General features: G+C 38.1%; 2 protein-coding genes across 4 annotated transcripts; one reads left to right on the top strand and one right to left on the bottom strand.

The window, feature by feature from the left end:
* RMP64 (ribonuclease MRP subunit p64) lies at positions 1-20626 on the top strand. 2 transcript variants are annotated; one of them, XM_087439592.1, is made up of 9 exons: positions 1-164; positions 2145-2299; positions 5480-5556; positions 5937-6068; positions 6675-6752; positions 8222-8583; positions 8905-8966; positions 11106-11365; positions 20360-20626. In XM_087439592.1, exons 1-9 carry the CDS (start codon positions 62-64, stop codon positions 20577-20579), a joined length of 1449 nt encoding a protein of 482 aa, XP_087295718.1. In that variant the 5' UTR covers positions 1-61; the 3' UTR covers positions 20580-20626. The 2 variants fall into 2 exon arrangements, with proteins under 2 accessions (XP_087295718.1, XP_014647732.2); XM_014792246.2 differs by lacking the exon at positions 20360-20626 and adding an exon at positions 13653-14878.
* GTPBP8 (GTP binding protein 8) lies at positions 17785-27452 on the bottom strand. Of its 2 annotated transcripts, none has more exons than XM_087439594.1 (6): positions 27099-27452; positions 25385-25483; positions 23578-23708; positions 22474-22573; positions 20184-20302; positions 17785-18601 (listed from the first exon to the last, which is right to left on the bottom strand). In XM_087439594.1, the coding sequence occupies exons 1-6, from the start codon at positions 27432-27434 to the stop codon at positions 18505-18507; spliced, it is 882 nt and encodes a 293-aa protein (XP_087295720.1). In that variant the 5' UTR covers positions 27435-27452; the 3' UTR covers positions 17785-18504. The 2 variants fall into 2 exon arrangements, with proteins under 2 accessions (XP_087295720.1, XP_087295719.1); XM_087439593.1 differs by having other exon boundaries at positions 17785-18570; positions 27099-27451.
* Between the last annotated feature and the right edge of the window lie 18 nt (positions 27453-27470).

Genomic DNA, 27470 nt, shown 5'->3' with positions numbered 1-27470 from the left:
CAGACCCGTTTCCTCTCCCCTCCTTACGGCGCTCCGCTTGGTCCTTCCCCCGCCTCGCAAGATGGCTGCGGCGCGGGCGGGCCCGGAGCCGTGGAATCGCGTGAGGATCCCCAAGGCGGGGAGCCACAGCGCTGTGACAGTGCAGGCGCCCGGCGCGGGCCTGGGTGAGTGAGGAGCCGGCGAGGGGCCACCGGTTCCGGAGGGGGCGTCCGGCCGGGGCGCGCACGTGCTTGGGGGCGGGACTTCCTGAGCCCGCGGGCCGCCGGGAAGGGTCGGTGCGGGGAACGCGGCCGGGCTCGGGAGTCTGTCCAGGGACCTCGTGGCGCATCTGGCGTGGCAGTTCTTCACTGAGCCCACGGTGCCTATGGCGGGGCCGGGCTGGAGCGACGAAGGCCCAGACCCAGCCCCGCGCCCAGGGGGCAGAGAGGCGGGCGCAGCTAGCGTCAGGAAGCGCTCCCTGGGAACCCCGTGCTCGCTCAGGGCACCGGCAGCCCGGTTCACCCTGCAGCCTTTTCCCGACCTCTGCCTCTGAGCAACTGGGGGCAGTCACTTAAGCACTCTGGACTTAAACCACAGTCTTTCTGGGCCTCTGGTTCCTTATCTGTAAAATGGGGTTAGTCGTCCTTACCCATCACTGGGTGTTGGAGGATCTAACGATGTCGTTTCGGGGAAAGTGCTCTTAAAGTGTTTTACCAATGTATGATGGTATTGCCGTTACTAGGCAGTAGGGCTGGTAGTTCGGAGCTTGGCTCAGGAGCCAGATTGCCTGGGTTTGAATCCTGGTCTTCCTTTTGCAGGAGCTGGGCCGGGGAGAGGGGTGTCATTATTTAACCGTTCTGTGTCTTGGCTCATTTTCAATGGGGGTAAAAATCGTACCTGCCTCACTGGGCTGTTTTGAGGAATGGAAGAGTTAATGTTATAGGTAAAGCATTTGGAACAGTGCCTGATAGAGTAAACACTCAAATGATAGTTGTTATTAACATTAAATACTTATAACCTATCCAGTCATCACAGCCTCCTCCTCATCCATCCTAAGCGGTTTACAGATTAATCTTCCCTCTTCTCCCTTCAGAAAATTCCTTAAGAAACGATGAAATCCAGCCATGTGTGACAACATGGATGGACATTGAGGGCATGATGCAAAGTGAAATAAGTCAGAGGGAGAAGGTCAAATACCGTATGATTTCCTTCATTAAGTAGTAGATAATAACAACAATAAACAAACACATAGGGACAGAGATTGGATGGGTGGTTACCAGAGGGGAAGGGGGGAGGGAGGAGGGTGAAAGGGATAATTGGGTACATGTGTGTGGTGATGGGTTGTAATTAGTATTTTGGTGGTGAACATGATGTAATCTATGCAGAAATAGAAGTACAATGATGTACACCTGAAATTTTTACAATGTTATAAACCAATGTTACTGCAATAAACAAAAAATTTAAAAAAAAAAAAAAAAAAAGAAATTCCTTAACAGGACTCCTGTTAGGCGTGGAAATTCACCAACTCACTCCCATCCCCAAGGCAGCCCATCCTGGCCTCAGATAGTTGGGACAATAGGAAAGTTCTCCATGTTATTTAGAAATCTGCCTTTGTGTTACTTTCACTTAGGATGCTAGTGCTACCCTTAGAGCCTTAGAGAACACATGAACTCCATCATCTCCTTGACAGCTTTGACTAAATTGGTACTCAAATACAGTAACCTTTGACTTCTAAGAGTATGAATTGATCCAGAATTAATCCATTCTGCCTTGCTTATGTGCATAGCAAAACGGAGGATTTAGACAAGTATACAACACGTGCCCCACCTTCAAGTTACTTAAGGTGTAAGTGTACACCGAATGACTGGCTGCAAAGTACTCATGAAAGATTGTTAAAATCATGATAAAATGTGATGGAAAGACACACATTCTAGTTTAACAGATGTTCTCTTAATGATTTCCTGGACATTATATCATCTATCACCATTTTCCAACTTCTCACATACTTAGGATCATTAATGAATTATGTTCTTACAGTTGAGGGCCTATGTTAATTTGTTCTTGGTTTCTTTAAAACAAATAAGGAAAGATGCTTCTTTCAGTGTATTCTTTATATAATATACTTAGAGATACATATAAAGTCTTATTAAACTTCTCTGCTTTAGGACTTTGCATTGCAACTGTAATTAAAGAATGCTGTCTTGTCACACTGTCACTGAAGAGCCAAACCTTAGATGCAGAAACAGACGTGTTATGTGCAGTCCTTTACAGCAATCACAACAGAATGGGCCGCCACAAGCCCCATCTGGCCCTCAAACAGGTAAGGAGGAAGCCCTGTGTTTAAGACTCAACATGTTTACCTGATGAAGATGGAGATCACACTGCCACTTAATATTTTGTTACTTGTAGAAATCTCAGTAAATTACTTGTGATTTATAGGTCTTCAGCTCACAGGTGTATGTGGGCTTTCTTTCTTCCTTTTTTTTTTCCGAAAGCATTTGAAAAAACAGTTTATTTACAGAGGAACTATGTTTAATTCTTTCCCAGTCTTGTTTCTAGTGGCTAAGTAGTTTCTATGAAAGGTTTTCTTCAGTATATGCAATCTATAATAAATTACAGTGCCTTTGCCTAGTTCAAAGATATAGCGATTTGATTAAGCCAAAGTGTTGGATTAAGAAACGATTTCCTGAGCATTATCAAAATCCTAAAATCCTAAAAAGAACAAAGTTGTGGTTTATTTATTTTGGGGTATATAATCTAATTGGTAATAGAGTAAATGGGTATATAAGAAGTTGTGGTGTAAAGTGGTTTCATTTAATTTTTGGATTTTAAAACAAAGTTGGGCCCTCTAGCTCATGGACTACACCATAGAGTAGAGCCTTCTAAGCTGGGTTCCTTATACGCTCATTCATTCATTCATTTATTTTATTAATTCTGCAAGTATTTTTGAAACTTTCTATGTGCCAGGCACTCTTCTTGGTGCTGGTTATACAGGGGTGAAAAAGACATAGTCTCTGACCTTACAGATTCATGATCTCTGGTTAATTTTCCACTCCCATTACTTAAGGCAAAAAGGATGAAGATGTCTTCATCAAAGAAAGATCTGGGATCATGATCTTGCCTTAAGTTTTCTTATCTGGGGCAGCTTTTATCTCCTTTTTAGTCTTTTGCTCCAAAACCAAACGTGTTATCTCAGATTGAACGTATTTCTCCTCCTGGCTTCTAAGTTGTGAATAATTATCCAGTCAGAAAAATTTGGTGTTCTGTTGTCTCTGATTCTTCCTTTTATGTAGCTCTCCCATTCAGTCAATTGATCAGTCAAAACTCTCTCTGCATCTAGTCCCTTCTTTTAGTTCTGGCTGCCATCTTCTTTTTTCAGACCTTGTCAGCTTGTAGTTGTCTTGCTGTCCTGACTGATCCTTCCTTCTTCAATCTTTCCTACACTCTGGCATATTCATGTATACCAAATCAGGTTGATCGTCCTGAAAACACAGCTTTGATTTTTAATGGTTCTCCACTGTCTCCTGAATAAAGACCAAACCTCTTAGCTTGGCTTACAAGATCTTCCATGATCTCACCTCCTCAGAGTTTTCCTTAGCTCAGGCTTCTCTCTGGTCTTCATATATTTTATATTCCAGGAAACCTGATCTCTTCACCAGTCCCCCTGCTCACCACATTCATTCCCTCCTCTGAGCCTTTGCTCACCTGAGCCTGTATGTTTAGAAAGGCCAGTCCCTCCATCTCTACCTGTTAAAGGCCTTCTCATCCTCTAAGTCCCATTTCAAGCCTTCCTGGCAGTGATAAACTTCTTCCCAATGGGTAACATGAGTGTATAGAATGGTAATCTCACTTTAAGTTACATTTTTCTGATTATTAGAGAAGTTGAACTCCTTCTCTTTTTATGATTCTTGGCTATTTGGGCCTCCCCTTGGTGCTTCTCTTTGGCATTGAGCACAGTCTGCACTGTGGTACAGTCATCTGTGTACGTGTTTTAGGTTCCCCACAACCTTAGAGTAGGAACACATCTCATGCTGCTGCTGCCACTACTGTTACCATTACTCGTGCTTCACATTATATCTGCTTCACATTTCACCATTTACAGAGAACTTTCATCTACTTTAAGATTTATTTTTTCTACCTTCAAAAGCTAGGTACTGGAATTAGCTTCCCTCTAACATTCCTGCAAATGGAGCAGAGAAAACAGTCTTGATTCTTCTTCTGTGTGACATCCTTTGAGTCTAGGAAGACTGTTCTTACGTTCCTCCACATTCTCTCTTCCTTGTTAAATTCTCAAGTCTTTTTTTTCCCTTTTGTTTGTTTTGAACCAGAGCTCGCTATGTTTCCAGCTGCTTTACCATCTTGGTTTGTAGTACTTCTCTCAAAGGATGGCGTCCAGAAATAAAAACTGAAAAAGACAGCAGCAGACCCCGGAGAATTTAAGGATTGTTGCCTCCACTGCTCTAAAAACTGTGCTGTTAAGATCAAATAACTTTGATTTAATTTTTTGTAGCATATATGTAGCTCTAGCAAGATACTGTCTTCTCCAGTATCAGTGCCCATCCAAATCTTTACACCCTTCAAAGTCTGGTGAGGGTCCATGCATGCCCTTTGTGTGCTATTTCCTGAGGACTACAGAATTCTCACTGTATTTTGTATAATGGGTTGCTCTTAACTTTTTTTTTTTTTTTTGATAAAAAATGCTGTTGAGTGCTTACTCAACACTGTGCTAAGTACTAAGTAACTAAGTTACAGTGGGGGACAAAATACATAACATATTTTGCCCTCATGGAGCTCACATTATAGTTGGGAGGAGAAAGGCAATCAAATCAGTCAGTCAATCAAATGTCAGATGGTGATAAGTGCTATGGAGAAAAATAAAGCAGGGAAAGGGGAGTGCTGGGAGGATGCAATTTTAAATAGGGCATATGTATTTTTGTTTTAGTATTTGATTATGTTATATGTCTTCTTTTTTTACTACTAGATTTTTAGCAACTAGAGATTGGGAAGTGTTTTATATACCATTTTATTTCCCAGCATGCCTTGCGTATAGTAGGTGTTCAGTATACATTTGTGAAGTGAATAAATCCATCACTTTCCTCATCTCTGTGGCACGTACAGACTGTTGAAATTTAGTAGTTAATAATTTACTATCTTGTTTTAATAGTTTCACTATTAGAAATCCTGTTGCTTCAGAAAAATTCTGATCTTGAGAATAATCTTATACTTAATTTTGGTCCCCTTTATAGCATCAAGCACATCCTGGCATATAATAAATTCTCAGTCATAACTTGATTTGAGAAATCTGTTTGGCTGGGTGAATTTCAAATTTTTAACCAGTAGCAATTGCTTTGGGCTATGGATTTCTTTACCCTTAAAAAAATGTATTCTGTGGTCTTCAGTGTATTTCCATACTTTGAAGTTTTGGATTTGTTTCCTGGTCACATTTGTGGCCTTGTCTGCATTATATACACATGGATTTGAGCTGCTCTTCCCCTTTCAGGTTGAACAATGTTTAAAACGTTTGAAAAACATGAATTTGGAGAGTTCAATTCAAGATCTGTCTGAGTTGTTTTCCAAGTAAGTGGTCCAGTTGCTTTGTGATGGGCTTTCTGGGGGGCTGGGGACTCAGTGTCTTGCTGTGATCTCCCCTTGGACTTTTCTGTGCTTGGTGTTGGAATATAACCAATTATACCTCAGCTGTACACATTTTGTTTTAATAAAGGGCACCTGGTATTTGGGGTAATCTCCCTCTGTTGGCCTGTGGGAGGGACTGGTGTGACACTGAAATCTGGGTCATGATAGATTATATTGAAACATCAGTGTCGATCAACTTCACTAAGTCATTAGTGAGCATAACTACCTCAAATGGAGCTTAAAACAAGTCTGCGCTTGAAAACTGCTATGTAAGTGCTTTATATTTAAGATTGAAAGTAACGTACTTTTCTTTTTTTGTCAAGTGGAAATCGGCCTGTAGCTACCAAAACATGTGTCATCCCCAGCCAACCAGTGGTGGAACTGGTGTTGATGAAGATTTTGGGAGCCTGCAAGTTGTTGCTTCGCTTGTTGGACTGTTGCTGCAAAACATTTCTGTATCCTTGAATCAACTGAGATACCTTCTTCTGAACTGGAACTGTTTGGATATATTTAACAGTATTTCTGTTTGAAAGCTAGGAGTTATAACCTATGGGAATTCTTAAAATTTTGCTTCTTGGCCTCCTTTTACCAGGAATTGCCTGATACAACCATTGCCAGAGACTGCCTGTCTCTATCCAGCATAGCTAACGTCTGTTGCCAATCCTCCTCTTTTTGCTGGGGATGATCGGCCCTGGGCTCACATCGTGCCCATCTTCCTCTACTTTATGGCTTGATAAGCAGTGCGTAGGTCCGTGCCCGGGATCTGAACCCGTGAACCCTAGGCCACCGAAGCAGAGCATGCAAACTTAACCGCTATGCCACCGGGCTGGCCCCTGACAGTTCGAAATTCTTCATCATGGAAAATAAATTTAATAATGAGAGCTCTAGCAGAGTGTGTATTACTTTATTTTTAAGTTTCCATGACTTAAATAGAACATGTTTTAAGGCTTTAATTCCTTCAAGAAAATTCTTTCTACTTCTAATCTGTTTCTTTCATAAATGTAACTTAGAAAATCCAAATCACTTTGGTTTCATTTTCCAACTTTAACTTGATTCTCTAGCTTGACTGTGAAACACCTAGGTTTGCAAGAATTCATTATTTTAAACCTTGTGATGGTTGGGATAGTGAGCAGATTATGGTAAGTATGTCTATACCTTTGAAATCTTTTCATTTCTTTTTCATCTCTAACTCAGCCTAGGTTTCTCATTAGTAGTTTTCATATTCACTTTTCCATGGGGTGCTGAAGGTGCAGGAGTTCGTTTCTTCATTTGATCCGAGTTTATTTGGGGTGGATTGGGAAGCTAAGAGTTGATGGTTATGTCAAAAGACTAGGCTTTGAATCTGAAGCCATGAGATCACCTCAATACTAAACAATTAAGCAAATGAATTCCTAGAATTAGCAACTGAAATAATAATAAAAAAAGTGGTGGCTGTAATCAAACAGCAACTGACTCATTTAAAATGAAAGTGTTCCTAGCCATGCTGTATCATTTGATTCTTTCTGCCACTAGGTTTCTAATTTTTTTATTTTTTTGGTGAGGAAGATTGGCCATGAGTTAACATCTGTTGCCAGTCTTCCTCTTTTGCTTAGGAAGATTGCACCTAAGCTAACATCTGTGCCCGTCTTCCTCTATTTTATATGTGGGACGCCACCACTGCATAGCTTGATGAGCAGGGCCTAGGTCCACACCCAGGATCTGAACCTGCAAACCCTGGGCCACCGAAGCGGAACGTGCAAACTTAACCACTATGCCACCGGGCCGGCCCCTAGGTTTCTAATTTTTAATGGCCTTCCTTATGGGCTCTAGATTTTTTTCTTCCACCTGAAACACTGCTTTGAGAGATAGTCGGTTGATGTAACGAACACTGGGAATAGTTGCAAACCAAAGACCTTCCCTTGCATCTCTTAATATATATTATGAAACTTATTTGTTGGATAATTGGACTCGCAATCTGCCCATATTTATAAGGAGACCTGTTTCGGGCCATTTTAAACAATTGGGATGGTTAGTGCTAATCTGAATGAAAACTAAAAAGAAAAAAAGAAAATTCTCTCTGTCTTTGGAGATATAAAACCTTGCTTTGATATCTTAACTTAGATATCTCAAGTTCTATTTCAAATGTTCTTGTTTTTTATTTTGCTTATTCTTAGAGGTAACAATGTTAGAATTACTAGTTATATTAATATAAAATGTCAAACCTTCGTTACGCTTTTCTATAATGAAAATAGCTTTAATGTTTGCTGATTATGACAATAATACAATGTTTATTTTAAGAAATTTAAAAAAAAAACGAAAAAATGTGAAGAACCTGAAATTTGCCTAAAATCTCACCACCTAGATAAAATCACACTTAAGGTTTTGATACACATTCTTTGAGACATCTCTCCATGTAGTACTTTATTTGGTTTTACATAACATTTTGTACTTTCATTTTTCTATTTGGGCTAGACTAACCTGGCTATTTGCAAATATGTGCTATAGCATTTTCATCTATAGTGGCAGATTTGGTAGGCATTTACTTTTAGCTTTGAATCTGTTGTGGTTATTGTGTAATCTGCAAATTGTAATTACTGGCTAATTCATGAGCTCCTATTTTTTTCTCTAGGGTTCTCTATAAAGGTGTTTTAAAAAGGCTGATTTCTTTATATGAGCCATTGTTTGGATTGCTTCAGGAGGTCTCTAGGATTCAACCATTGCCTTACTTCAAAGATTTCACCTTTCCTTCTGATATTGCTGAATTTTTAGGACAGCCCTATTTTGAAATCTTTAAGAAAAAAATGCCTACAGCTTTTGCAGCTAAAGGAGTAACTAAATTGCTAAATAAACTGTTTTTAACAAAAGAGCAATCACTGAGGCCCAGTGAAGAAACTTTACTTGGAATTTCCAAAAAAGCTAAACAAATGAAGATCAATATACAGAATAATGTGGACATTGGACGGCCTGTAAAGAATAAGAAAATCTTCAAAGGTAATTTGCTTTGATATAGCACATACTCTAATAAAAAAATGTTGAAATTAACAATCATGCATTGTGCAGAAAGAAATTCAACATCTCTCTTCTTAATTTTAACTCACATTGATTATCTTTAGAGATGTATGGTAATACCAGCATTTTCTAAGCTTGGACATTTTAAGTTGTTTGTTTCTGTTGTTGCTTCATAGTTCTTTCCTTGTTTAATTCCCTTTATTTCTTTTGTAGTAATTTGGCAAGAAATGTCATGCACTTAATTTATTGATTTGAAAATAGTATGCCTAAGTTTTTATATCTGTGATTTTTCCATCTCCACAGAAAAGTCATCAGAATTTGATGTGAGGGCTTTCTGCAAACAGCTGAAACACAAGGCTGTTCAGGTTTGTCCGGCCTATTTTAATACAGCTTATGATTTCTGCTGAACTGTGGAGTCCACTGACCAAGGGCAGAGGTTGAATCTTACTTCCGTTTTCATCCCCAGCTCTAAGCTTAGGGCCATCGTACTTCTCAGACTGTGCTTCCAAATGCATAGAGGCACTCCCAAGGGATCTGAGTGCATCCAATTAATTCAGTTAATAAAATGCCTTCAGAAACATATTACTAAGAGTTTTGCTAGAATTTTAAAGTCCCCCTAGGATCCATCGTAAATGTGGATTGTACTGCAGCTTAAGAGTATGGGCTTTGCAGTCAGACAGAAATGGTTTAGTCCTGGCTTTGGTTTGTACTAGTGTGACCTTATGTAAGCTTCCTGACCTGTCCATACTTCTGTTTTCTAATAATAGAATGTACCTCATAGGGATGTGCCAGTTTTAGTGCATGTAAAGTGTTCAGCACAGAGTGTGGAGTATGGTAAGCATACTCCACATTGGTGCATAAGCATATTAATTGGTGTTAGATGTTATTAGCTACTTTCATCATCGTTATCATTATCCTCATCCTTTGTCATGAGGCTTCTATTTCTTTCTTCCTGTCAGGGTTCAAGCTTTAACCTGATTCCTCTTCTTAGTCAGTGTCTGTAAATTCTGTTGTTCTGGACCTAACAACAGATAAGTACGTCAGTGTCACCCCTTTCGTCTGGTAACTACTTGACTTCTGTTACCCTCTGTCTTCTCGAAATTGTCTTATTCTGGTTTCCTTCATGGGTTATTTCTTCCATTCTGTTTAAGAATTCGTAATCATTTCTAATAAGTGCGAGTACTTTTTTGAACATTTACAAGGATTCCAGCTTGTGTTTATATTCTGTCCAATTCATGAGTTCCAGAGGGAGGAATAATAATAACAGTAATAGTAATAATAATAGCTCATACTTATATTACATTTACTCTTTGCCAGGCGTTGTTTGAAACACTTTATATGTGTTAACTCATATATTCTTTGCAAAAGCCCTGTGATGTAGCTGCTATTATTATTGTTTCCATGTTTCAGATGAGAAAATTGAGGCATGGAAGGGACAAGAAACTTGCTCAGGCCACACAGCAAATACAAGGCAGAGCTGGGGTTTGAAGGCAGGCAGTTTGGTTTCATAGTCTTTGTTCTTGACCGTTATACCAGTCTCCAAAGTAGTTTTGTCAACTCTGTGTCAAGAACTATGATCTCGGTGACCCTTGAAACTTCTGCAGTCCGTCCACCTGTTCCTAGGTGAGCTGGTTGGTCAGCTTCCCTCTTATTTTTGACTAATAACTACCACATTTTTAGCAATTAGCACTAATATGCTCAGCTTGCTTTTAGGTCAACCTTGTTTTATCAATCACCAACACAAAGTATTGATAGGTCTCTACTTTTATACTTTGTACTTTTTTACATTCTTCTTGAGGGTGAGAAATTTGGAAGAAGGTAAGTTTTGAATGAAGGATGGAAGCAGACCTAGTAGGTGGCATATTTTCATAAACAGTAAGAGTTAAAATTCAAACTTGACTTTATATAGAAAGATGGGGTTAAAGAGACAAAGGTGCCACATCAAGAGGGTTGAATTGGAATTAGAAATGTTGCTCAGTTAAGCACTTTTAACATATGTTCAGCAGTTATCCCTATCTTCACACGTTTTCAGTAACATTTACGACCCATCATTGAGGAGGGTGACTCAGGGTCACAGAAATAAGTGAAAAACAAGTTGTGATAGTCCAGTAGTGTAGAGGAAAAGGGCTCTAAAGTGACTTTTTTCCTATCAGATAGGCTTTGACCAATATTTAATCATGTGGAGTTTTATTCTTTTGTGTAGGTTAAATAGATATGTGTTAGAATATTTATATTAAGTTTCCTGTGTACAGCTGAATTCAGCCACACATGGGATCTGTTGTAGCACAGAGGGAAAAAAAAAAATTTGTGTTAGGAGCAGTAGATAAAAAATTAAGTTTTTTAAGACAAAAGGAGAGCACAATGAGCTTTAAAAAAAGCTTTCCTTCTTTTAAAAAGATGGATTATCAAATTTTGATAGTCTATGAGTCAACTTTTCTCTGTTGTCATATATTTACAAGTCAGTAACAAATCCAATACATTTTTCTCACCTTTCCATATTTCAGGAAACCAACTTTGAGTTCAGTTGTTCTAAATCCAAACTAAAGGCAACCAAATATTCTTCTCAGAAGGCGATAGGAACTCCCTGTGCCAAAAGTTTTGTGCAAAGATTCCGAGAAGCTCAGACTTTTCTACAGCTTTCTGAAGAAATCCAAATGGCGATTCGCTGGAGCAGGAGCAAAAAACTCAGAGCTCAGGCCACCTTTCTGGGTAACAAACTTCTTAAAAGTAACCGGCTTAAACATGTGGAAGCTCAAGGCTATAGGTGGGTATATTACAAAAATTATATTCCTTTACTTTTTCTCTTGTCATTTAGGGCAAAAGTCTATGTAGTCAAGTCAGCTTTCTTTAAAATGAAGTGTCCAGTAGCCCGAGGGGGATAAAAGTGGGATCTACTCAAACTGCAGTTTTGTTTGCTGCTTTTGTTGGGCAAAGCTGTTATCACTGGGAAGAAGAAAGTAAACCTGGTTAATTGGGTTTATTCATTTATCCTCCTCACCATTCCGTCCGTTGGTTCAGAAAGCATTAGGAGTGCCATGGTATGCTAAGCCTGGGGATACAGCTGTGAGACAGACTCGGTCCTCGCAGAGCTTTAGCTCTAATTGGAGAGACGGCCAGCCTGCCCAGAGCTTCAGCCCAGCACGGTAAGGGTGAGAGCAGAAGCAGAAAGTGCCTGCTTCCCACAAAGGCACACATCAGACTCTGGGGTCAGAGTTGTTCTCAGGTCATTCACAGGAGCTAGACTTAGACTCTCCGTGTATTGATTTTTTGTTTTCCTGTAATTCTAACATTCGTAGAACTGTTTAAGGATGGTCGTCTTTGATTGTGAGCAAGTATTGCTTGAAACAATACATGAAGTGAGACACTTGGAGGTTTTATATATAAAAAATAATAGATGCCCATGGTAACAATTTCAGACACACATGGCTACAAAGATGCCTTATTACCCCTTCACAGGGGCAATCATTCTGACCAGGTTTTTATGTATCCTTCAAGAAATATTCTGTGCATCCACCATAATTTCTTATCTATAGGTATAGACATGTATCTATTGAGGGCTTTCTGAATGGTTCTCCTGGGTGAATCACTTGGTCTAAAATTTGTTAAATTTTCTTTTAAAATTTATGGAAAAGATATTCCCATTTTAGTAAAGAATTTGATATGTAGTGAGGGTTTTGCAAAAAGTTTTGATTAACAGCAGTGGGAGAAGTTAAGTACTCCTAAAGAATGAATTGCTGGAAGGTTTTTACATTGGGGTCCCCTAAAGGCCTGTAGCCATCTAAAAGGGATCTATTCTAGAGTGGAAACTCAGCCTGAGCTGTTCTGTTCGAGGTTGGGTTTAAAGTCAGGGGTAGATGAGGCAGAGACGATAATAATTAAGAGTTAATGAGAAGGGTAACAAATTGGTGTTTATTTGGTTAAACCATTATTCTGTACCCCACAAAAATATAATGCTGTTGCAGACTGCCCTGTTTTGAGGTTTCAGTTATATATTTGTAATACATTTTAAATTTACTTATGTCCATAATAACTCTTGTCAGGTAGGCAGTATCACTCCCATCTTACAGATGAGGAAATAAGGATTTTGCTCAGGGTATTAGAGCTGGAGATCTAGAATTCAGTTCAGATCTTCTGATTCTTCTGTTTTCATTCTTTCTATTTCCATTTCAGTTAGGAGGTACACCTACCCTTTCCCCACTTAAAAATCACTGCTTATAGTAAGAAAAAGGTTTGGAAACAGAGATCATGAATTACTACATTATAATGGGCTTCTCAAAGTTCTATATTTGTTTAAAACGGAAGAGGGGAGGGTGGTGGGATAGGAAGTATAGACCCATGCTAATCTTCTGAAATCTGACAGTCACAGTGAGGCATTTAGCATGGTATTTGATGTCCCTTGTGGCAGTGTACCCTATTCAGAAGCAAAGCACCTAAAATAATCAGCTCTGAGTTCTGAATTCCCATACTTGAAGATGATATATAAACCACAATTAGGGTAGCTCAAGGCTGTCAGTTTGTCTATGCCAGAAGCCTGTGTTCTCATTCTTATATACACTCCCTCTTCACTTTTATTCTTTTTTCCTGTTCATTTCCTTCTACAACATGAAGCTGTTCATCCAGAAATGGATTAATGCATCCTGGCAGATTTTTCTGTTTGTGATACATCCTTTCCCCAGGTCCACTCCTATTCCATTATGAACAGATTAGCAATTATCGGTGAAAAGCTCCACACTGAAGTATGGAGGTGTTTCAGCATTCAGCTACCTTGTGAGGCAGTTGTGGGAGCTATTTTACTTTGGGAACATAATGGGGACACATTTGCCTACAACCTGAATTGGAGGGAAGGTGTGCTCTGGACACACAGATGTGGGTTGAAGCTCCTATTTCCTTATTTTTCATTATGATTTTGGGGTTGTACACAAGCACTGGACTTACAGATAAATAATGTACTTTTCGGTTGGAAGTCAGTAAAAAGGAGACAAAAGTTTTTGAGAATGTTTTTCTGCATCTTAACAATCTCAGACTTTTTCCTTTCTCTCTGTCCTTTAAAGTTTGCCAAAGAAATTAGCGTGCATAAAAACATCTATTTGCAACTGCCTTCTTCGTGGCTCAGGTATCAAGACTTCAAAGCATCATCTGAGACAAAGAAGATCACAGAATAAATTTTTACTGAGAGAGAGGAAACCACCGAGAAAGCTGCAGTCGACTCTTTTAAAGGAAATTCACCAGTCCCCTCAGGGGACTCAGAGTGCTACTGATACCAGTAAATGGGGACGGGCACACTGTACGGTTCATAGAACTGATCTCTACCTTAACAGTAAGCAGGTCTTGAGTAGCAGAGTTTCACATCCTGTCATACAAACTCCAGAGAAACAAATTCATGAAAATTGTACAGGAAGCAGTGAAAATGAAGCTGATTCATGGACATTGATACAAATAAACAAACATAATACATCAGGAACCGTTAAGGAGACAGATGACATTGATGATATTTTTGCTTTAATGGGAGTTTAGATGCTCATATGTGAGACTTTTAAGTGATTAACAAACTGGTCCAGTGTCCTGCTGTTTTAAGTGGAACTGCTGAGATCTGGAAAGATCTGGAAGTACCACTGGGACTCAGAGGAGCTGCTTTAGTGCAACACTGTATGGCAGAAAAGTCATTTCAGTTCAACAAACATTTATAGGAGCTTTGGGTCATTTAATCGACAAGTATTTGACTATGAATTAGTCAAATTTTGACTTGACTACATGCCAAGTGTTAAGATGGAAAATCTACCATATCCTGCCCTTGAAAAGCAGATGTAATACTCTGATTGAGGCTGGTAGTTCCCTGAAAAATTGAATAATTTTATGATTTAACAGGGAATTAAGACCCGAATAATTAAGTTTAAAAAAACCTACTTTGTGCTTTAAGGTAAATGGGGCGGGTTGGGGGGGCAGTGTGGAGAGTAGCAAGAAAGCACCTAAAAGCTCACTTTAGCCTTACTGGTTCTGTGGTAGGTTAGTCCACCTCTGAACACCAAGGTTTGTAGCTTCTAATGGTTATGCTGTCTCGCTTCCATATTAGAATTGATCATCAAAGGGACTCAAAAGTTTTGCGACTAATTGTATTACCTAGGAGTGGTCATAATCACTATTTCACTTCATTTGTTCACCTTTTCTCATAGGAGGGCAAAGTGAAATGCCTTTGGAGTTTTCCAGAAATTTGTGGGTTTTTTGGTTTATTTATTGGGTGCTAGGGGATGATTCCAAATAAACTTTTTTCGAAAAAGGATATATGGTGACTTATAGTTATACATGAAATACAACAGGATAACAAAGTAGAAGTAGGTGAGAAAGTTAAATGGAAAAATAAAGCTAGGAGAGACAAAACAGACCCAGGAATGATGCTAAACATAAATTTATACTTGCATGCTGATGCTATCATCTGATATTTGTATGTTGCTCATACAGTTGCTCTGAGAGGGTAAATCTTCAAATAATGACATGAAGTTTGAAGTATCTTTCAAATGTTCTAGCTTACTAGAATTAGGTTAATAAGCTTCTGTTTAAGTAGGCTGTAGCCTTAAGTGTTATGTTATATACAGATTTATAGAAAAATAAAACAGTACCCTAGTATAGACTGCATCCTTCTTTTCCTTGGCCATCCTACCATTTTATTTTCTTTCTGTTGTTTATCTGGCCTTGTTCGTTCCCTGTCTGCTCTCTGCACATTTTCCCACTTATCTGTTCTAGTAGTTCTCACACTTTAGGCTGTTTTGAGAATCACCTGGTGTGTTGTTTAAAAATGCAGATTCCCAGTCCCTTCCGAAGAGATTTGGCCAGGAGATGGGGCCAGAAGTCTGCATTTTAACGAGGAGCCCAGGTGATTTTGATGGAGATAGCCTGAAATGCAGTTATATAAACACTGGTTTAGCTTCCTTCGTTCCTGAAGCCCTGCTAAATATCCTGTTTTAATTGAGTTCTTAATCTCTAGTCACTTTTCATTTATATTCCTCCTGGCTTCCTACCAAGTGGTAGTAGCTACTTAGTGCCTTAAAATATGGACAATATCAAGGAGATCTCATTCATGACAAGTCTAGAAATGGCCATCAGCTGCTAAGATTCTAAGATTTAAGGTCCAGGCTTGCCTCTACTTTTCTTTGCACATGACTCCCCTGAGCTGGTCAGTTTCCCTGGGCTTAGGTTCCTTCATGTGAAGTGGCATTATTGTTCAAGAATCATAAACTTTTACAGTTCAAAGAGACTTTGGAGGTTATCCCTCATTGGAAAAACCAGAGTGGCTCGGTGAGTTGTCCAAGGAGGTAAAACTATAAAGCCTGGATTGGACTATAAGCCTAGCATTTTTTTTCTACTTCATTAATGTTCCTTTGGAGTAAGTTTTTTCATCTCCTTCTCCCATCTCCTGCCCTTTACAATTCTGGGAAAAATAGTAAAAAGTTTCACGTGTCCACAAAATGATAATTTATAAGGAATGTAGTATTCTATATCAGTTAATTTTCCCAAACAATTTCAATTCAAATATTTAAAGTTTTTTTTTTGTGTGTGTGCTGGGGAAGATTCACCCTGAGCAAACATCTGTTGCCAATTTTCCTCTCCCTCTCTTTTTTTTCCTCCCCAAAGCGCCAGTACATAGTTGTATATTCTAGTAGTAAGTCAGTCCTTCTGGTTCTTCTGTGTGAACTGCCACCACAATATGGCTACTGAGAGACAGGTGCTGTGGTTCCACGCTCGGGAACTGAACGTGGGGCCGCCAAAGTGGAGCACGCCAAACTTTAACCACTGGGTGGCCCTGTTTTAAGTTTTTAAAAGTGAAATCTAAAATATACAAAACCACAACTTAGATTAGAAACTGTTACTATCATCATAGTGAATACCAATTTTATCACTTCTGGTGGCATTAGAACACTCAGATCATCTCTAAGAGTGGTGAGACCTCCCATGTGTCACTTCAAATCCTCTTAGCCTTCTTTCTTCAGCAACTACAGTGGCCCCAGTTTCAAGTAGGACTGGACAATTGCGCCTTACCTCCTGCTCCAGGGACCTCACTTCCTGCCTGCTGGCTTCTGATGAGCTGCAGGAACTGCCTAGCCCTTGGGCATGTACAGCTTGGGAGAGGTGTGGGGCTGCCCTCTCCCCTATTCAAAGACAGTTCAGAGGTACATTTTATAAAGCTCCTCAGAAGGTCCCTCAAAACTGGTGTCCAACTCAATGCAGCCTTGATTGGCTTCCCTCCCTTCTGTTCCATTTCTCCATCACTCCTGTTCCCTGGGATCACTTCCCAAACAAACTGTGTGCAAGCTTTTGCCTTGGGCTCTGCTTTTAGGAGAACCAAGACTAAGAGAAGCAGTAAAGCAATACTGGCAGGCAGAAGGATGACTTCTTAAGATAATTCTATTGTCACCATATATTTTACTTTGTGAATGCCTGTATAAAAAGTTTTTTAGGTTAACCCTGCTGGTTAGAAATGACCAGCACTATCAACTATAAAACAACTGAAAATATATTCAGAATTGAATTTTCTAAAAAAACCACAAAATTGTTTTACAGCCTTGATTTTTTATCCAGCACTATCGCTATAACCTTTTAATACTCAGCCTTACTTTGAAAAGCTAAGCCACTTATATGAACAGGTCATAAATCTTTTCCATTAACTTTAGTTCAAAGTAAGGCTTTATCTTTCCATTCTGAATCTCAACGTGCCAATTCTAAACTGTCCTAACAACTTTCTTCTCTTGCCCTTTGCAAATCAGTTTTCTCACTTAAAACTAGTTTTTGTTTTTTATCTTTCAGTAGGCAAAATGTTACTTCCTCCATGACAGGATGTTTTCTGTGATAAACCTACCTGTGAATTTTGCTGTATCCCTGGGTTGGTTTTGCTTTACAAATATGCAGAATATGCAGATGTCCCTGTCACACATAATATCATTGTAATCTTCACAGCTTGTGAGGTTAGTTACAAATGAAACTCAGAGAAGTCAAGTAACTTGCCCAAGATCCAACATACAATAAATATTAGAACTGGAACTTGAATTCTGGTCTTCTGATTCTGCATCCTGTGGTCACCTGAAGGTGACTGATCCCAGCCTGAAATGACTGGTGTTTCCAGCATGGACTGACTGAAATTTTATCAAGAATAATTCTTTTATATTTAAATAAGGACTCAGAAAAAAGATAAATTATAGGCATACATAAGAGCATTTATGTTCAACCTACTTATCAGTGCTTAACAGAAAAGTAGCCCCTTGTTACCTAGTCCATTTTAATATTTAAAAAAATATACATAATAGATGTTTTCTTTAAAAAACAAGAGCCCAATAAATAACATGGCAAACCTTCTCTACACAGCAGTAAACAGGTTTTCCTTTTATGGACTTCTATATGCTCTTGTCAGTTTGTTAAAACAGGAAAAACTGCTAGCATATGTTCTAATGAATGGCATAATCCAATCATTTATAAACCTTTTGTCCCCCAGGCATAAATTCATTCTTGCTTCAGGAAGATGCAAGTTTTAAAGCTGAAGTGATCCTGGGGCTGGCCCCGTGGCGTAGCAGTTAAGTGCACGCCTTCCTCTGCTGGCAGCCCAGGTTCGGATCCTGGGCGTGCACCGACACACCACTTGTCAGGCCATGCTGTGGCAGGGTCCCATATAAAGTAGAGGAAAATGGGCACAGATGTTAGCCCAGGGCCAGTCTTCTTCAGCAAAAAGAGGATTGGCATGGATGTTAGCTCAGGGCTGATCTTCCTCACCAAAAACAAACAAACAAAAAAAAGAAAGCTGAAGTGATCCTTCGGCAAGTTACAGATACACAACATTTAAAACAATGTTGAAACTTAGGTGTTTAACTCCAACTGGCACAAAGAATTTTGAATCTTCAGCTAAACTGGATGCCATCAGTCTTAAGATTTCCTGTTATATTTGCTATAAAGCATCTCAACAGATGGATTCCAGAATACGTCACAGCACTGTGAAAAGAAAAGAAAAATCATTTTCTTCCTCACTTCAGAGGCAGTAACACATCTGAATTCATCTAATTTAAAAAACTGTTTACAAACTCTATGAGCTCCATGTATGAAACAACATCTTAATCTGTCCTACCTTTCCTCTCCGCCCCAGCCTCCTGTAGTATTCTAAATCTGATGATCCGCATTATCTGATCTGTTTGCTTCATGACTCTAATTTCACCGTATCTACTCTTTTGCTTTTTATTTCCCAGACCAGAAGTTCATTTTTTTAAAATTAAGGTATAATTGACATATGACATTAGTTTCAGGTATACAACATAATGATTCGATATTTGTATATATTGTGAAATGATCACCACAATGTCTAATTAACATCCGTCACCATAAATAGTTATTTTCTTGTGATGAGGACTTTTAAAATCTACTCTCTTAGCAACTTTCAAATATACAATATAGTATTAACTATAGTCACCATGCTGTACATTACATCCCTATGACTTATTTTATAAAATAACTGGAAGTTTGTACGTTTTGACCCCCTTCACCCCTTTCTCCCACCCCACACTCATGTCTTCTCTGTATCTATGAGCTTGTTTTTCTTGTTTTTTAAATTCCACATATAAGTGAGATCATACAGTGTTTGTCTTTCTCTGTCTGACTTATTTCACTTAGCATAATGCCCTCATGGTCCATCCATGTTGTTGCAACTGGCAAGATTTCATTCTTTTTCAAGATTTCATTCTTTTTTATGGCTGCATAGTATTTCATTGTGTATATATACCACATTTTCTTTATCCATTCATCCATCGATGGATACTTAGGTTGTTTCCATATCTTGGCTACTGAAAATAATGCTGTAGTGAACATGGGGGTACATATATCTTTTTGAATTAGTTTTTGTTTTCTTCAATAAATACCCAGAAGTGGAACTGCTGGATCATATGGTAGTTCTATTTTTAGTTTTTTGAGGAACCTCCATACTGTTTGCCATAGTGGCTGTACCAATTTACATTCCCACCAACAGTGCACAAGGGTTCCCTTTTCTCCACATTCTTGCCAACACTTGTTATTTCTTATCTTTTTGATAATAACCATTTTAAGAGGCATGAGATATCTCACTGTGGTTTTAATTTGCATTTCCCTGATGATTAGTGATGTTGAGCATCTTTTCTCGTTCCTGTTAGCCACCTATGTATCTTCTTTGAAAAAATGTCTATTCAGGATCCTCTACCCATTTTTTACCTGCCTTGTTTTTGTGCTATTGAGTTCTTTATATATATATATTTCAGATATTAACCCCTTATCAGATACATGATTTGCAAACATTTTTCTCCTATTCAGTTGGTTGCCTTTTCATTTTGTTGATGATTTCCTTTGCTGTGCAGAAGGTTTTTAGTTCGATGTAGTCCCATTTATTTATTTTTGCTTTTGGAGTCAGATCCAAAACCTCATCACCAAGACCAATGTCAAAGAGCTTATCACCTAATAAATCATGGCTAAGTGCACAATCTTCCAAACTCTTCTAATTTTAAGTAGTACCTCAATTTAAGAAACACTGATTTAATATTAAAGGTTGTTACTACATAAAGTTACAAAAACAATGCAACTCTTACCTCACAGGAAACAACTGAGGAAAACATCCTTGTGTGTTAGTGTCAACAAATTTCTGGATCTGAAGCACTTGTTTTAAAAGATGTCCCTTGGAAGATTTGTCAATTTTTGTTAATACCATCTGTAAGAAAACAAATATTTAAGCATTACAAATAAAGTACTTTTTTTTTTTTTGCAGGAGAAGATTTGCCCTAACATCTGTTGCCAATCTTCCTCCTTTTTTCTTCCTCCCCCACCCCCGCCCCCAAAGTCCCAGTACATGGTTGTGTATAGTTGTTAAGTTCTTTTGGTTCTTCTATGTGAGCCAACATCACAGCATGGCTACTGACAGACGAGCGGTGTGGTTCCATGACCAGGAACTGAACCTGGGCTGCCAAAGCAGAGCACACCAAACTTGAACCACTAGGCCATCAGGGCTGGCTCAGAAATAAAGTATTTCTTAATATATGGTTTACTCATTTTAGCTACAAATTTTCAATAACAACTAGGTGACCCATGCAAGTTTCTTAATCTCTGTACTTGTTTCATCTATAAATTAAAAGCAATACCCCCTAAAGGAGTTACTGTGAAGATTAAGTGAGTTAAGGTATGCAATATATAAAGCATAGACTGTGTTTGCTGCTTAACGGTGCTTTAACTACACATGGCCCTATCATGGATTCAAGACCAGTGAAAAGGACCCTGGAGCCACATCTGCAATTTCCATAAGCCAAATGTTTTATATGATCACTAAGGTGATCTATATCACCTTATATATACCATCTATACCACTATATGGTCTAAGATATATAAGTGAGTATTATTACGTTGATCCATATAAAATTGCCAACTTATAATCATTTTTGACCTACAAAATAGTTCCGCCTTGTATGCAATAATGTAAAGGAAAAATCAGAAATTAGGCTATTTGTCGGCTGTATCCACTGTGGTTATAAGGATCCCAAGTTATATATAGTTATATTCCAAGTAAGCCTAGAATTTACTAGTCTTACTAGTAAATAATTACTTTGAATAATTTACTCATTCAAAGACAATTTCCTACTAGAAGAAGGTCAAGGCATGGATGATAAGAAAATCAATTAAAAACTAACCTTGATCTATCAGGTTTTCCTTGGGAATTTCTATAACATTAAATTTCCTGACTAATCATTTATGCTTGTGAGTTATGAAAAATGTTAATGGCAGAAAGAGCATGGTTTCTAATGACCTGTGAATCCCTCCAAATGGGAGTCTTTCCTCCTAAAGGCAGATATGCCTATATTTAAAAGGAGATATAATTCCTCTATCATAATCTCTTTTCCAGAGAAGAAAGTAATATTTCCTTAAAGTTAAAACTGAGGACAATACATGATTTCACAAGCTGGTACCTATGATACTAAATCAGGAATACTATCACTTAATAAAACCAGTTTGGCAATGTTTGGGCATTTTTTACCATGCAGACTATGTTTATCAATCCTTTGGCTCCTCGTGACTGTAAGTTATCTCTACTACTTCACCGGGCTTTTGCAAACCCCGTGCATTCCATAACCCCAGGAATACAAAAAAGTTGCTGACCACTAACATGTTGATTTGCATTAAACTCCACTGTTACATTTTAGTGGTTTTCTGACATTTTTTTGAAACCAAATCATAATCAATGGGTTCTTCACTTTTCCTTTGAAAGGAACTTTAAGAGTGCTATTTTATCTGGAAAACTCACAAAGCAAAATAAATGTGGGTACCAACCTACTAATCTGTATTCTATTCTAGGGCAAACAACAGAAAGAACACTGGTAAGATATTCTTGGAAGAAATTCTGTTTTCTTTAAGAATGTAAAAATCCTACTTGTGTGTGCTGGAGCCTGCCTGCTATGTTCCTATAATGGTTCTTAAATTCCAAATTAGTTTAGCAAATTTTTCAGTTGCAGTTTTATTTACATTCTGATAAGTACTATCTGCCAAGCTGCTGTTAAAGAGCTACTAACACGTTTTAGATAAATATTTATATTACCATAAACAAAAAACATAAAAGCACTTAGGAACACTAAATGAACAGCTTAAAAAAACTTTGACTAGAATTTCGAAAACTTAAAGCTGAGAGAAGGAAAAGAGAATAAAAGTACCAAAGAACTTATTTTAATATTAATGGCTGATAACCAAAAAGATTATTCAAAAGGTACTCCTTTATCTCTTGAGGAGGCAAGACCTGCTCACTCATTAAAAAGACACACACACACACACACACACACAGACACACACACACACAACTGGTATTTCTAATTGCAAGCATGATTCAAAGGAAATACTTACCACATAAGGTAACGCAAATTCTTCACACATTTCTATGGCAATATTGTCTGTTTTTTGAATTCCGACAACACTATCCACTAACAAAAATGTTCTCATCAAACTAAAAGAATGCAAAAATGAAGATTAATGGCAATATAAAATACACTCATTCATTTCTCCCTCTGACCCTCACTATACTAAGAAATTTCCCTTTGAATAATTCTCAACCCAAAATTTAAAAATTTCTTTAGGCAAAAGGAATTCTCAATTTACCAAAAGCCTCTCCTACAGTCCAATAGGTCTCGATGCTGTTTACTTTCAATAACTAAACTGACTAAATATTATTTCAATAGCATGTATTGAACATAAGACACTCTGCCTGGGACTGGATACAAAGATGAGTGAGCCCCTTCCTCTAAGAGCTTGAACTCTAGTAAGATAAAGAGACATGAACCCAATTAACTATAAGTTATGATAAAAATGTCTAAATTTTCAAATATTACTTTAAAACTAACAGACAACAGAAACCAGACACATTATATTTTGTATTTTCTTGTGTAAATATTTCATCTTAGTTTCTATGTAAAGCTACAACAAGCAAGATACTTGTAAATACTTTTTTACACTTCAAAAGTTGAACATTAATTTTTCTACATATCACGCAAGGCTTGAAACATAGAACTGCTACTTGACTACCTATGGAGACAATAAAAAGGTAAGACTTACAGAGGATGTGATGTCAGAAGTATTTTAAGAAGGATCAGAATTTATTGAAGTTCATTTAATCCGGTAAATACCACATTAACCAAGAATTTTCATTTTCAAAACCAGCCAGCTAAGAGTTTGGTATAAAAAATTAATAAATTCTGCTCAAGTACTATTTATAGTCTCAATTTAGGAAAACACTGGAATTTAAGATTAAGCTAACCTACAGGAAAAAACTAAGCAAGCAGTACATACCTTTGTCCTAAATATTGTACTGGAGAATATTATGAGAATAAAATGGACTTTCCAAAAGAAGTCATTTGATAAAATTGAAGTGTTCATCATGTGTAGAATGCTCAATTAAGGAAAACATGCTTTTGGGTTAAATGTATAATTATTATAAGAAAATTTTTTCCTTACTTCCTTCGTTCTTTTAGATAGGTCTCTACCATGTCAACAAAATCTTCAGGTGCTCTATAGCCATAACCTGGCATGTCCACCAATGTAAGATATTTTCCAACTTTGAAAAAATTCATTTTCTTTGTGTGCCCCTGATAAAGTAAATGGAAAAATAAAAGCTTTCTTAAAATATGTCCTTTATATATTTCATGACTCAAAATATTTTCTACTCAATCAACAAATATTTGTTAAAAGCCTAAGTATTCTGTATATAATCCTAGCTATGCTGATGATGATACAGGAAAAGAAGACAGAAGGCAAGTGGCTGGAGATAAGCTTAGATGTATACTACTACTTCCATCCAATTCATTTTTTTCCTAAGAGAATCTAAATGACTTAAGAAAAACTTTAGATTCCATATTAGAAATATGCAGGCAAAACATTTTCAAGTCTTTCCTATTTTGTTAGTCCTCTCTCAGTGAAAAAGTTAACCCTGTTCTAAATGGTGTGACTGCATTTGTCAATATTCTCTGATGAATAATATATCTCCACTTTAAAGAGAAATGAATTATGGCACAAATAGGTTAAATTAAATGCTTACCATCAGTCCTACAGGTTTTCATAAAACCTAGATGTAAAGCCTGATAGTTTATTACGCCTAGACTATTGCTCCCCTAAAATCAAGACGTTTGCATGTTTCATTAGATGGGTTTTAGTGCTTTTATTAAAACATTTTTTTAAAACACATACAACACTATATCTGTGTAACTAAAATTGACACAAAGATGATAAAAAGTGGTTTATTCATGGTTTTGTGTCCACAGACATTTATTAATCAGAAAAGGAAAGATTAAGATAAACAATTTTAAAAGTCAATTGTTTGGAACTTAGAACAAATATTTTCAGAGGAAAGATTTATAAATGGTGCTTAGGTTCCCAGTCAGCTTATGCCTCTATCTGTAGGAAAATGATTTTAGAATTACAGATTAGGAATGTCAAGAATCCATTTCTCCCACTGTCCTCTCACAGTAGGAAGGGAACCACCCTACCTGGAGGTGAGCCTTTAGCTGGGTCATCTGGTGAGGCAGGGCAGGAGTAGGGATAGCAAGGTTAACGAATGATAACAATCATCAGTGATCAAGCCACGGGAAACAACTATATGAAGAAGTGGGGAGCAAGAGAAGACTAGTGAAACCTCATGGAAGGTATTCCAAGGCAAGGAAAGGGCGGCAGTGAGCACTGGGTGTGTGGGAACGTTTTGTCATGGATAGATAAGGTGAGGGGAACCGGGGGTGACTTTTGAGGAGAGGGTACCTTAGATATTGGTAGAGTGCGTCATTGAGAAGGAAGTAGAGAAAATCAGAAAATGACAGAAAGCTACTACAGCAGACTGGCTGAGATAATAAGCACATAATTTGGCCCTGGGTAAACCGGGGACTGCCTGATTGGTGTGTATATATGAGTTAGCAAAGTATAAGATTATAGGAGGAAAAAAAACACTTGAAGGCTGTTTCCTCTAAAATCAACGTAGAACTAGATGATCATTCTCATAGAAGCAAATATAGAATGACAACAGAACAACTCTTTGGCAAAGATTTGGACCAAAGAAGATTTCCTCAAGATACTGGCTAGACCTTACTAAAATAAATCCAGACCCTTCCTTTTCTTCAGAGAAATACACAGGCATTAACGAAATGTCTTACTTTACTACTTGTTTGAAAGAATTACTTTCTAGGAACTTAGCAATTATGATTTTTGGTACCTCCCAACATTTATTATTCATTTTAGTCAATTCAGAGATAGTTCAGACATATAAATTTCAACATACCGGTTTTTTGGAGACTCTGACTTCAACCTCTGGGGCCAGTGAAAATAAAGCCTTTATTAGAGAAGATTTTCCAACATTGCTTCTGCCTATAAAACACACCTTATACAACAAAAAGAAGATAATTGAGTACTGGTTTATATATTTTTTTAAATTACATGTTGTATGTCGTATTAGCTGCAAAAATCTGTCAACCTATTCAGTCTTGCTTAGCCATAAAAAGTGGCTTACGTTTAGTCAAACCTCAAATTCTAACATACAGCTACCATCTACTGAATGATTCCAATGTGCCAGGTAGTGTTCTAAGCACTTAACATATATTTTATTTGCTTTTTACAACACCCCTATGAGGTGGGTAATATTATTATCCCCATCTTACAGATGATAAAACTAGAGGCAGAGAGAGATTAAATAACTGGCTCAAAATTATACAGCTAGAAAGTGAAGGAGTTGGAATCTGAACTCAGGACATCTACATCCAAAATCTCTGCTTTTAATTACACTATGCTACTCAAGAATATCTGCAAGCATTCCATATTTATAAAGCTTTTTGAAGTTAAAAACTAGATGCATTTCAACAAAACTAGCTCTGAAGTATAACCACGGGTTTGGAACCACAAACTCTCAGAGTACACTGTAATACCGTTGTAAATTAAGAGGTTATTCCTTTCGCTTGATCTCTCTCATTCCAATTAAGCCTTTCTCCTTTAGTCCTCTAATGTAAAAAGCAACAAAATATTCGATACTAACCATTAACATACATGGTCTGCTTTTTAACATAATATTGAAGGGGGTACAATACCAATCAGTGGTTCTAAATGAGGGCAGTACTGCCCCTTGGGGAGTGTTTTGGAAATTTTTAAGGGCAGTTTTTGGTTATCAATATGATTGGGTGATATTTAGTGGGCAGGGGCCAGGGATACTATTTATAGCAACACTTGGGTCAGTCCTTAAAATGAATTGATCTGAGCCCTGAATAAGTTTCAAATGCCCTGCCAGATTAAATCTAATGATAATAGAGAGATAATAAAACCGAATTTTAAAAAACAAATTACACAAAAAGTCCAGTTATTTAGAAGCTGCAATTGAAAAGCGATGCTATCTGAAAATTATTAAATGATTCATGTACTTTTAAATTATTAGAGCAGTTCTAAATATATTATAAGAAAAGTTTCAGTGCAGTGGTGCAGTTACTGCAAATACGTAAGAAAATCTGAGACTTCTTTTAGCAGACTGAGAACAAAGTATTTTAAACTGCAGGACATGCATAAAATGCACACCCAGCAAATTTCACTCAAGTTGTGTTTAAAAATCTTTTACATTATTGCCATCTCTCTATACATTTTTGCACATGATAGGAAATTTAGATTGGGTGAAAATTACATATTGATGAGGATTACTTCAGTTGTGAAACTATTATACTTTTCATATTCTTCGCTTTTTCTAATTTGTCTTGGCATGTTCTGCCTACTTCAATGATATAGGAAAAAGATAAAAAGGACAGTTAATTTTTTGAATGCTTAGTTTGGGTTTTAAAACCTTTTAAAGTCTTCTATATCCATTACCAAAATAATTAAAGCTACATATGCTTATTTAGTTAAAATAATTATATGCATCCACGCAAAGCTGGTAAACATCTCTCGTTCGCTGACAAGAAACAGGTGATGGCACAACTCCCGCCAAGCCTTCAGGACCAGCCGGCAGCAGCTGCTCTCACCTCCGGGCGGGGGAGGTCCGGGGCGTGGTCCAGCCGCTCAGCGGAGCTGAGGTACTCGATGCGGTTCCGGGCGGTGGCCGTGAAGATGCTCTCCGCCCTCGCGATCTCCTCCAGGCTCGGGTCGAAGATCTTCAGGTGAAGCTCGGACTTCGACTCCGGGACGAGCTGCCGCTCGAGGTCCTGTAGCGGGAACACGAGCTTCGTCAGCTGCTGCTTTGGCAGCCGCAGAACCTCCGCGAAGGCCTGGAACGTGCTGTAAGGTCGGCTCACGCGCCTCAGCGCCGCCGGCATCTCAAGGAGCCTGCCCATACCTGGCCACAGCCCGGGTGCGGCCATTTTCCTCTCCCAGAAGCCCCCCCAGCGCGACCTCAT

This window comes from Ceratotherium simum, chromosome 15 (assembly GCF_057802395.1).
Source record: "Ceratotherium simum simum isolate JZ-2026a chromosome 15, ASM5780239v1, whole genome shotgun sequence".
NCBI classification, from domain to species: Eukaryota; Metazoa; Chordata; class Mammalia; order Perissodactyla; family Rhinocerotidae; genus Ceratotherium; species Ceratotherium simum.
Note: the sequence above shows the minus strand (reverse complement) of the source record. Positions and strands in the feature narration are given on the sequence as shown.